The sequence below is a fragment of the Diplotaxodon limnothrissa genome, linkage group LG3, assembly GCF_057381915.1.
Source record: "Diplotaxodon limnothrissa isolate DT_005_m linkage group LG3, D_limnothrissa_male_GT1.1, whole genome shotgun sequence".
NCBI classification, from domain to species: domain Eukaryota; kingdom Metazoa; phylum Chordata; class Actinopteri; order Cichliformes; family Cichlidae; genus Diplotaxodon; species Diplotaxodon limnothrissa.
The window spans coordinates 19,433,205-19,445,783 of NC_140598.1; the positions used below are offsets into that span (position 1 = coordinate 19,433,205).

General features: G+C 42.9%; 1 protein-coding gene across 1 annotated transcript; it reads left to right on the forward strand.

The window, feature by feature from the left end:
- Window positions 1–6,293: 6,293 nt before the first annotated feature.
- LOC146634796 (stonustoxin subunit alpha-like) lies at window positions 6,294–12,099 on the forward strand. The gene is made up of 3 exons (XM_085349800.1): window positions 6,294–6,359; window positions 6,414–6,432; window positions 11,543–12,099. The coding sequence occupies exons 1-3, from the start codon at window positions 6,294–6,296 to the stop codon at window positions 12,097–12,099; spliced, it is 642 nt and encodes a 213-aa protein (XP_085205926.1).
- Window positions 12,100–12,579: the final 480 nt, after the last annotated feature.

A 12,579-nucleotide genomic window follows, 5' to 3' on the forward strand; every position in this document is an offset into this window, starting at 1 on the left:
TCATGCTCAGCCAAACCACTTTCTCTTTGGGATGATGAAGGTATTAAGTCTTCTTCAACTTATGTGACTCCAAATTAAAAACACATTTTTCTTCCCTAACAGGATCGACGGTAGACCTGCTGGACCTGAACCTATACCCGAACCCAGCTGTGTGTCCTTAAAGAGTGGCTGGTCTAATCCATGTGACACTGATTTTAAATTCCAGCCTCTGTCTGCTGCAGAGAGGTGAGCTGTTAGTAACATGAACTCTTTGATTTAACTGCTTGATGTTGTTGGACATAAACTCCAATGCAAACACATTTCCTCAATCCTATTTACACCAATTATTGCAAGATAATAAAAAAATGTACAGTATAATGCAGGAAGACTAACAATAAACAAGATGCAACATAAAAGCAAAGAACAGGGGAACCAATGGACTAGCACGAAAGGTCAAGACAATGAGCACTGAAGAATTACACATGAAAGTAATGAACTCAAAATAGGAAATTACACCATCACCAACTCAACAGGAACTAAAAAAGAAAAAGAAATTAAATAACACAACAAACATCATGTTGAAGTACTGTAATGATATTAAAATGTAGCAGAAATCAGAACTCAAGCATGAAGAGAAAACTTAAGAAAATAACAAATAAGGACTTGGGTTTTATTTATTTTTTTAAAAGATGGCAAAATGTTTCCCATTGCTCTCTAACTTTTAGTCAGTAGTCACTTGGCTCGCAAGGTGGAAGAGCAGCGAACTATGGTGTCAAATTTTAATAATGTTTTGGGGATAAAATGTGAACTAGAAACTTCTGTCTGCCACTTTGTTTGTCTCTCTGGGGACATAGTTGATGTGAAATAATTTTTCATGATTCCTCCACAGAGTGGAACAGGAGAGCTCGGAGGTTCCCAGTGGTCAGTCTGCCCAGAAGCATCAAACAGACCTGGACTCCATATTTATGGTCTGTACATGTACAACAACTACTTTCACATCTATTCTGTTCACAGTCATCTCCATGCTGCTCTTTGTAGACCAGTGGATTGTCAGTGTGTCCAACATGGATCTGATGTTTGGCTCCATGATTTCAGTTGATTGGTTCATTCATAATGTATTCTGTTCCAGCTGCTGGAGGACAACATCATCACTTTTGTGAAGAACGAGCTGAAAAAGATCCAGAAGGTTCTGAGTCCAGATTATCCAGAATGCATAGAGAGTCAGCGGGAGGATGATGAGCAGAGGAGGAGCAGCATAGAGGGATTTGTGAAGATCACAGTGGACTTCTTAAGGAGAATGAAGCAGGAGGAGCTGGCTGACTGTCTGCAGAAAAGTAAGAGGATTTCTCTAGCTCCTGATTAACTAGAACATTTTTTCATCTTTGAGGAGATGGATAACATGGGTTTAAACAAAGCTGTCATCTGGAATTTTTAAAAAATGAACTGATATTTTTTTTTGGCTGATTTTTCAGAACATTTGGCTGAAGTTTGTCAACTTAACCATAAATCTGCTCTGAAGAAGAAGTTCCAGTGTGTGTTTGAGGGGATCGCTAAAGCAGGAAACCCAACCCTCCTGAATCAGATCTACACAGAGCTCTACATCACAGAGGGAAGGACTGCAGAGGTCAATGATGAACATGAGGTCAGACAGATTGAAACAGCATCCAGGAAACCAGACAGACCAGAAACAACAATCAGACAAGAAGACATCTTTAAAGCCTCACCTGGCAGAGATGAACCAATCAGAACAGTGCTGACAAAAGGATGGGCTGGCATTGGGAAAACAGTCTTAACACAGAAATACACCCTGGACTGGGCTGAAGACAAAGCCAACCAGCACATCCAGTTCATATTTCCATTCACTTTCAGAGAGCTGAATGTGCTGAAAGAGGAAAAGTTCAGCTTGGTGGGACTTGTTCATCACTTCTTTACTGAAACCAAAGAAGCAGGAATCTGCAGCTTTGAAGACTTCCAGGTTGTGTTCATCTTTGATGGTCTGGATGAGTGTCGACCTCCTCTGAACTTCCACAAAACTACAATCCTAACTGACCCTAGAAAGTCCACCTCAGTGGATGTGCTGCTGATAAACCTGATCAGGGGGAAACTGCTTCCCTCTGCTCATCTCTGGATAACCACACGACCTGCAGCAGCCAATCAGATCCCTCCACACTGGCTTGGCAGGGTGACAGAGGTCAGAGGGTTCACTGACCCACAGAAGGAGGAGTACTTCAGGAAGAGATTCAGAGATGAGGATCAGGCCAGCAGGATCATCTCCCACATCAAGACATCACGAAGCCTCCACATCATGTGCCACATCCCAGTCTTCTGCTGGATCACTGCTACAGTTCTGGAGGATGTGCTGAAAACCAGAGAGAGAGGAGAGCTGCCCAAGACCCTGACTGAGATGTACATCCACTTCCTGGTAGTTCAGGCCAAAATGAAGAAGGTTAAGTATGATGGAGGAGCTGAGCTAGATCCACACTGGAGTCCAGAGAGCAGAAAGATGATTGAGTCTCTGGGAAAACTGGCCTTTGATCAGCTGCAGAAAGGAAACCTGGTCTTCTATGAATCAGACCTGACAGAGTGTGGCATCGATATCAGAGCAGCCTCAGTGTACTCAGGAGTGTTCACACAGATCTTTAAAGAGGAGAGAGGACTGTACCAGGACAAGGTGTTCTGCTTCATCCACCTGAGTGTTCAGGAGTTTCTGGCTGCTCTTCATGTCCATCTGACCTTCATCAACTCTGGACTCAATCTGCTGGAAGAACAACAAACAACATCCCAGAATTCTGAAACAAAAGACTCTGCAGGGACTCTCTTCTACCAGACTGCTGTGGACAAGGCCTTACAGAGTTCAAATGGAAACCTGGACTTGTTCCTGCGCTTCCTTCTGGGTCTTTCACTGCAGACCAATCAGAAGCTCCTACGAGGCCTATTGACAGAGACAGGATGTATTTCAGAAACCAATCAGGAAACAGTCCAGTACATCAAGAAGAAGCTTAATGAGAATCTGTCTGCAGACAAAAGCATTAATCTGCTCCACTGTCTCAATGAACTGAATGATCGTTCTCTAGTGGAGGAGATCCAACAGTCCCTGAGATCAGGAAGTCTCTCCACAGATAAACCATCTCCTGCTCAGTGGTCAGCTCTGGTCTTCATCTTACTATCATCAGACGAAGAACTGGAAGCGTTTGACCTGAAGAAATACTCTGCTTCAGAGGAGGCTTTTCAGAGGCTGCTTCCAGTGGTACAAGCCTCCAACAGAGCTCTGTAAGATATATTTCACCGTAGCAGACACAGTAGTTGCAGTTTAATAGCCTTTTACCCTTTAACTGCAACGTGTGTGTGTGTGTGTTGTGTCTGGTGGCAGTGTAGCAAACGGAATTATGTATGTCAAATTTTATTAGACCTTTATTAGGATTTTTTTTTAATTTACTCCCCAGAACCAAGCCCCTCACATCAAACCACTTATGCACTGGCAGGAAGGGCCACAAACCAACTGCAGAGAGTGTGGCGTGGAGAATTGGGCCCCCAAACCTGGGGGGAGCCTGAATTGTTCTAAAAGAGATTGAGACACAGACAAAAGCATGCCTTCCCACCTGCAATCACACACATACAAATGGCCTCACTCAGCATGAGGCCAGACAGAAATCAACAATGTGCACACACTCACACTTCCTAAACATAATCTATATTCCCAGATCCAGCCATCAGTACCCCCAGACGGGCCATCTGTTCCCAAACCCAAGCATGTCTTGGGTTCTATCCTAGACTACTGCGATTTGTTATTATCAGCATCTCAAAAAACTCAAAAAAGCTTACAATTAATCCAAAGTGCTGCAGCAAGAGTACTTAGGACTAGAAAGAGAGAGCAGATTTCTCCTCTATTGGGTTCTCTTCATTGTCTCCCTGTTAAATCCACAATTTAAAATCCTGCTCCTCACATACAAGGTCTTGAATAATTAGGCCCCATTTTATCTTAATGTCCTTTTAGTGCCATCATCCTATTAGAGTACTTTGCTCACAAACTGCGAACTGGAGCCTATCCCAGCAACCATAGGGCGAGAGGCAAGGTACACCCTGGACGTGTCACCAGTCTATCTCAGTGCATAGCAGACACATTGCCAAATCATATTGAATATTTCTTTGCAATCACGAAGTCAGACCCAAAAAAATATAAAACCCAAAAAAGTTTTTTGTTTTTTTTTTTCTTCTTTTGGCTGGTATTTAGTATTGCATCTGAGAAATTAGACTCTCTTGTCAAAGGTTGGTTTTGGAAAAAACAAAAAAACCAACACCAGACAACAGCTTTTTACAAATGGTAGAATGTTGCATAAAAAGCAAGTGAGAAATGGAATGCTCACCCCTAGTACAAGGGGCAGTGGGGTTGAAAAGCTTAAGTACTTTGCACTTTGTGTAATTCTGAGTTGAATAGCATGGCACAGCAAATGTGTACGATGGAAACTTGTGTTTCATTGGTTTTTCAGATTCTAATCTGGTATGGCTGAGGCTGCTCCTCATTGTATGAATCAATAGGAGGTTATTTAAGAATGACTGAGTTGAAGCTGTGCCGATCAACCCTACCCGAAGCTATCGCTATAAATAAATCCTCTGATATCTCTCAGAAAAACGAATGATTTTGTCTTGTTTCCTATTATTGTCTTATCAGACTGAGTGGCTGTAACCTCTCAGAGAGAAGCTGTGAAACTCTGTCCTCAGTTGTGAGCTCTCAGTCCTCTAATCTGAGACAGCTGGACCTGAGCAACAATGACCTAAAGGATTCAGGAGTGAAGGTTCTGTGTGTTGGAGTCGCAAGTCAACACTGCAAAATAGAAACACTAAGGTCAGATCAAGTGATGTTTAATTTTTTGTCAGTGATTGTTAGAAAAAAAAATACCAGGAAGCTAAATTTATCCGTGTGCTTTTGTGTCTTTGTGATCTTAGTAAAAATTTTAAATTTCTAACTAATACTCAAGTCAGAATTCATTAACAAACAGAAAAAAAATATTGCCAAATCTAGTGACTCCTTGTTGCAAAATGAATACATATTAATGACTGTGTTATTTGTCTTTGCGTTCATAATTTTCAGACTTACTGACTGTAACCTGACAGAGACAAGCTGTGAAGATCTGTCCTCAGTTGTGAGCTCCCAGTCCTCTTGTCTGAGAGAGTTGGACCTGAGTAATAATGACCTACAGGATTCAGGAGTGAAACTTCTGTGTGTTGGAGTAGCAAATCAACACTGCAAACTGGAAATTCTAAGGTCAGATCAGGTGATATTTACATTTTTGTCAACGATTCAGGAAAAAAATATCACCAAGAGGCTGAACTTTATCCATGTGCTTTTCTATCTTTGTGTTTTTTATTCAAAAATCTAACATGGCTAATGTGGCTAAATGATTAAGACAGAATTGATGAATCAACAGGAAAAACATTTAATATTGCCAAATCTAGTTGCACTGTAAATGTACTTTAACACCAGTGGGGTTTTTTTTTTTCTGTTTAAAATTTTTTTTAGGCTAAATGGCTGTAACCTGTCAGATTCAAGCTGTGAAGCTCTGTACTTAGTTGTCCGCACACAATCATCTAGTCTCAGAGAGCTTGATCTGAGTAACAACAACCTGCAGGATTCAGCATTGAAGATACTGAAGACTCCAAACTCAACAATTATCAGGTCAGATCAAGATTATTTTTCTTTTAAAAATGACCAACAACAGTTAAAGATAATGAGGAGAAACTGTAAATATCAATCTTGCTAAATGTCTATTTTTATTTTTTTTTTGTTATTAAATAACATTATTAAATTAGATTATTTGACATAATCATAGTAATTTATTTATTCACTATTTTGCCTTATTATTTTGCCTTACTATTCCATGCACATGGTTGACACTGAAAAAATCTACTAGTGATGTATGGATAATTTTGCAGACAACTGCAAATTTTAAAATTTAATTTGTCACACACACAAACATACACAGTACGACATGTGGTGAAATGCTTACTGCTGTGCAAACCACAACCATTAAACAACAGTGAAGAATTTACAGATTTGCAGATTTACAAATTATGACAAAATTTAGAAATTTAAATTAAAAAATTATGTGCAAATAACAATTTAAGAGAGAAATTATAAGAAGTGAGCAAATAAACAGAGTGCGTGCAGTGACGTATTGTATGCAACTCCAGTCCTACACCTGGTTCAGGGCCTGAATATCCTGGGGGAAGAAGCTCCTCCTCATTCTCTCTGGTTTGGCCTGAAGGGAGCGGAAGCGCTTCCCAGACCTCAACAGTGAGAAGAGTCCACTGTTGGAATGGGAGAGGTCCATGATAATCTTCCTGGCTTTGTTCTTGCACCACTTGGTGTAGATGGACAGCAGGTCAGGAAGCTCTGATCAAATGATGCGTTTGGCTGAGCGCACCACTCTTTGCAGATCTTGTCTGTCCTGCTTGGTGCTGTTCTATGGTTAGGTCTGGATCAGGTAACCTTTAATCCTCCCTTAGTAATTCTGCAATAGGTGTAGGCTGCTGGGGGATTCCCATGATGCACTGAGTATTTCTTCTTTAGTCACCTTTCTCACTCATTATGTGTGAACAGACCTATCTGCACTGAATCATACTTGTTATTAATTTCTGGCTCTCTTCCACAGTATGTCTTTTGTCCTGTCTTCCTATGCTCACCCCAAATAGTTGCGGCAAATGGTCACCCCTCCCTGAGCCCAGTTCTGCTGGAGGTTTCTTCCTGTTAAAAGGAAGTTTTTCCCAATTAGGGGCCCCAATTAAAATACGCTTCCCAGCTTTCAGACAGCCTCCGAGACAGCAGAAGACAGGGTAAACTCACCTGTTGTTCTGCAGCAGTGGGGCAGGATGTAAACACCACTTGAAGATTCTTCATTTGTGGGGCAGGGATTGGGTTCCCGCTGTCTGGCTTGGTAATCTTGTGACTGCACTTCTGAGTGTTATTCAGGTTGGCCAGCAAATCGTAAATGGTAAATTACCATTACCTGATTCTTGTATAGTGCTTTTCTACTCTCCTGGAGTACTCAAAGCGCTTTATACAACACACCACATTCACCCATTCACACAAACACTGTTTTGTATACTTGCCAGTGCTTTCTAACATTCACATTCATACACATTCATACACATTCATACTTCAATGGGTGTATCGGAAAGTAGGTGGGGGTAAGTATCTTGCCCAAGGAGACTTGGCATGCAGACTGGGGGAGTCAGGGATCAAACCATCAACCTTCCGATCAGCACATGACCTTCTCTACCTCCTGATCAACAGCCACCCCCCATGTGGTGGTTGACCCATTCTGCAGTCCCAGCCGTAAACCCCTCCAGTAGCTCTTTGACAATCTTTTCCACCATTTGAGCCTCCCTCCTCCGTGGGGCCAGAGATTTTCTACAAGTCAGTTGCACCCAGTCCTATATGCTATGATGTTGCGTGCTGGGGCAGCAGGTTGAGGGTTACAGATGTAACTAGACTTAATAAACTGAATCAACATCACTGAGTTATACTAATTGTCACAATCCCCGAAGCCCAAGCTGAAGGAGTGTGCGGCAGTCCTCCAAGCAATTAACAGAATACACTATATTACTATATTTGTGCCATGGGCAGAGCTGTATTTTTTTAATTTTTTCAGAAATCTCTCAGTCAGAACATATTATGTCATGTTTAGGTCGAAACTAACTTCCTGCTAACTTGTAACTCCATTAAATTTCACAAATTATGTTTTCATGGATTCCTGGATGTTAAACTTAGTTGTTACACTTAGTAAAGCAGCAACACTGATCATTTTATTAACTATGAAAGAATTTAGACAATTTTTAACTCTCAGTGATGCCACAGTGTTCATTTGCCTTTGGGACCTGAAGGAGATGGAGTTTTTGACCCAGATTACTCCGCAAGACTCCTGACTACAGTAGCTGTAATGCTTTGGCAGTCCATCAAGCAGTGCACCTTCATAGCTTACCAAAGTTGTACTAGAACATTTTTTGACAGATTTCTGCATGCCGTGTACCACACAAATTCAGTTCGAGGTCAGTAAGCACAACCAGAGTTCATACATAAGGCGCGCTGTTGATTTTTGAGATCATTAAAGGATTTTAAGTGCGCCTCATAGTGCAAAAAATACGGCAGATAAAATTGAATCAAAGTTTTATTGAACTAACAGAGAATCAGAATCAAAATATATGCTCTTAACCATTTTAAGGAGCCTGGAAAGAAAGCGACTGGCCTGTCATGGTCTGTGTGCAGAAGGCAGAAAAGAAAGACCCAAAATGTATCTCAAAACTCAGCTTTTAATGCTGGTCAGCAAAAAGAACAGAAAACTAATTAGACTAGAAACTAGAAACCAAGACATGAGAAACTGACGTGCAAAGTAAAAACTGAAACACGACATGCAAAAACTTGACACTGAACTAAACCTACACTAAACACAAGGACATAGTTACCAAAACCTAAGAACAAGAAATTGCAAACCAAGAAGAACTGGAGAGCAAGAAATACAAAACAGAACCCAAACCCTAGGTAAAAATCCAAGATCAATAATAATAATAATGATGATAATAATAATGATCCAAAAACCCAAAATACTGGGTCACCGATCCAGAACTGTGATATGTCCTTCCTAAAGTTTTTTTGAAGTGATGTCAGGTAACCTGACCCAAGCCCACACTAGGGTTTAGTAATGCCACAATTTAACATTGGTATTCCCATCATTGGTCCCGATCACCCCAAATTTGTGTTCCAGAGAATGGTGAGAGTCAAGGAGTAAGTACTAATCTCAGTGTGTGGGCCTGTGATGAACTTTAATGTTTAGGTTATCACATTCTTTAGTGTAAATAACCGAGTAAAGAAAGATACTTACTTTTTTTAAAAAAAAAATTTTTTACACACGATACTTGGAATCAGTCATATTTCATTCAATACAGTGGGGTACTGACCGATCCAGGATCAGTCGAAATCCTCAGCAGTTTGATGCATGTATGGATACCATGCAATGTCCATGTGTGCATGCTGAAAGAGAACTGTGCTGGTCTCGCCCCTCTTTTTTGGGAGACTGGGACACAATGAAGGCTGCTTCTAACAGCTTGGACGAGTTTACGGACACTGTCACCTCCTATATCCACTTCTGCGAGGACAGCATTGTGCCATCACGCACCAGGGTGAGTTATAACAATGACAAACCCTGGTTTACTCCTAAACTCAAAAAGCTGTGGCTGGAAAAGAGAAAGGCGTTCAGAAGTGGAGACAGGGACTGCTACACAGAGGCCAAGTACAGGTTCACTAAAGAAGTGGACATTGCCAAACATCAGCACTCTGAGAAGATGCAGCAGCAGATCTCAGAGAACGACTCGGCCTCTGTGTGGAAAGGTTTTAGGAATATCACCAACTACAAGCCTAAAACCCCCCACTCCACTGATGACTTGCTCTTAGCAAACACCCTTAACGACTTCTACTGCCGTTTTGACGAGCCATCAGGCAGCCTTCACACCTCCAACGACCCCAACAATAGAGGCACTTTGGACACTCATTCCCCCACCTCTCCCCCCTCCATAGAGCCATCACCACCTTCAAACTGTTCACCTGCAACACCCGCCTCCTCACCCCACACAAAAGAGGATTTCACACCACCTCCTCCGACCACAACTCTTCATATTCATGAAGCAGATGTGAGGAAGCAGTTTAGGAGTCTGAATGCTCGGAAAGCTCCCGGCCCAGACGGCGTGTCTCCTGCCAACTTCAGACACTGTGCAAACGAGCTGGCCCCAGTGTTTTCTGGCATTTTCAACTCCTCACTGCAGGCATGTCATGTGCCTGCCTGCTTCAAGTCCTCTACCATAATCCCTGTCCCCAAGAAACCTAGGATCACTGGACTAAATGACTACAGACCCGTGCCTCTGACATCTGTGGTCATGAAGTCATTTGAGCGCCTAGTTCTCTCCCATCTCAAGACCCTCACGGCCCCCCTCCTGGACCCCCTGCAGTTTGCATACAGAGCCAACAGGTCTGTAGATGACGCCATCACCATGGCCCTACACTTCATCCTGCAGCATCTGGACTCCCCAGGAACCTACGCCAGGATCCTGTTTGTGGACTTCAGCTCTGCCTTCAACACCATCCTTCCAGACCATCTCCGAGGCAAGCTTTCCCAGATGAATGTGCCTGATCCCATCTGCCGGTGGATCACTGACTTCCTGACGGACAGGAAGCAGCATGTGAGGCTGGGAAAGAATGTCTCGGACTTCCGGACCATCAGCACCGGCTCCCCTCAGGGCTGTGTTCTTTCTCCTCTGCTCTTCTCCCTGTACACCAACTGCTGCACCTCCACCCACCAGTCTGTCAAGCTAATCAAGTTCGCAGATGACACCACCGTTATTGGGCTCATCTCGGACGGGGATGAGTCTGCCTACAGGAGGGAGGTTGAACGTCTGGTGACCTGGTGCAGCCACAACAACCTGGTGCTGAATGCCCAGAAGACAGTGGAGATTATTGTGGACTTCAGGAAGCACACAGCTCCACTCCCCCCCATCATCCTGACTGACACCCCCATCACCTCTGTGGACTCATTCCGCTTCCTGGGTACCACCATCACCCAGGACCTGAAGTGGGAGCCCACCATCACCTCCGTCATTAAGAAAGCCCAGCAGAGGATGTACTTCCTGAGGCAGCTGAAGAAATTCAACCTGCCAACACGGACGATGATGCAGTTCTACACTGCAATCATCGAGTCCATCCTCACCTCCTCCATCATCGTGTGGTACGCTGGAGCCACTATCAGGGACAAACAGAGACTGCAGCGTGTCGTGCGCTCTGCTGAGAAGGTGATTGGCTGCAGACTCCCATCTCTGCAGGACCTGTACACCTCCAGGACACTGCGGCGTGCAGCTCGGATCTCAGCTGACCCTTCTCACCCTGGACACAGTCTGTTTGACCTGCTCCACTCAGGCAGGAGGCTCCGGTCCATTCGCACCAGAACCTCTCGCCATAAGAACAGTTTCTTCCCCTCTGCTGTTGGACACATGAACAATAACCACATGACTGTCCCCGCCACTAACACATGACCCTACGCTGTGTCACTGCATCATTTCATGTTTGGCACTGATCATCACCTGCACTCATGTATATATGTTTCTACGTAGCACTCATAATTCTTATTCTCATGTATATATCTCATGTATATCTCATGCACATATCTTTCTTTCTACATAGCACTTTAATTCTTATTGTTTGCACTGAAGCACCGCAGCAATTTCCTAATGTTGTAAACCTCAACATCTGGCAATAAACCCCATTCTGATTCTGATTCTGATTCTGATTCTTTTTTTCCAGAGTGGAGCCTGCTGGAGTCCAGTGGTTGAGACCAGGTCTGAGGAAGTGTAAGTAGGTTTTTAATGTGGTTCATAAAAACACAGCAGCACTCATTTAACCATCTTCAAACTGTCACACCACTCATTCACATCTCTGATGTCATGAGTCATCATCAAACTATCAGTCAATGAACAGATGATGGATCAATAACTGCAGCTGGATTGTGTTTGTTCTCTCCATCAGATTCCTGTCAACTCACAATCGACACAAACACAGTACACACAAACCTCAAAATGTCTGACAACAACAGGAAGATGACATATGTGAAGGCGGTTCAGTCATATCCTAATCATCCAGACAGATTTGATCTTTATCCTCAGCTGCTGTGTAGAGATGGTTTGATTGGTCGCTGTTACTGGGAGGTTGAATGGAGAGGAAGAGTTGAGATATCAGTGAGTTACAGAAGAATCAGAAAGAAAGGACGAAGCTCTAACTGTTTGTTTGGAAGGAATGATCATTCCTGGAGTCTGTTGTGCTCCGATGATCGTCCTCGTTCTGTCTGGCACAATAACAGACAAACATCCATCTCCTCCTCCTCCTCCTCTGTCTCTAACAGAGTAGCAGTGTATGTGGACTGTCCTGCTGGCACTCTGTCCTTCTACGGTATCTCCTCTGACACTCTGATCCACCTCCACACCTTCAACACCACATTCACTGAACCTCTTTATCCTGGGTTTAGAGTCTGGTCTGGAGGTTCGATGTCTCTGTGTGCACTCCCTCCTGTTAGGGAAACACTCTGATTGTGGAACAGATAGTTCAGTCTGTACATGTCTGTCTCTTTCACTCAGAAACACGTTGTCAGATTCATGGAGTCAATCGGTTGATGTTTTGAACTGTTCCAAATGATTCCTTGTAAACTGTAAAGTCCCTTAACCTCCTAGGACCTGGCATCCATATATTTGGACATCACATTTTTGGTTGTCTTGACCAAAATATTACATTTTGCTCCTCAACGGCCTAATATCCACTCACAAGGACATTATACTGGCTCTATGTTATCAAAATGTAAAAGTATCCTCATATGTGGCTCTCTCGTTTTTCCTAGAAACAAAAATCAGGTAAAAACAAAAACTGGTGATTCTTCGGGACCCAATGAATGTTAAAACAATCAGCCCAAATATCAAAGTGAAATTAAAAATGTATGTGATGGAAGAATTTGGATCTTAGGAGGTTTAAGATGGAAGGTACAATCATTCCTGGATCGCCATCTTATTTTTATT

What these genes read in the sequence shown, in the direction of transcription:
- LOC146634796 (XM_085349800.1), top strand. Translation starts at nt 6,294, where the DNA reads ATGGGAGAGGTCCATGATAATCTTCCTGGCTTTGTTCTTGCACCACTT.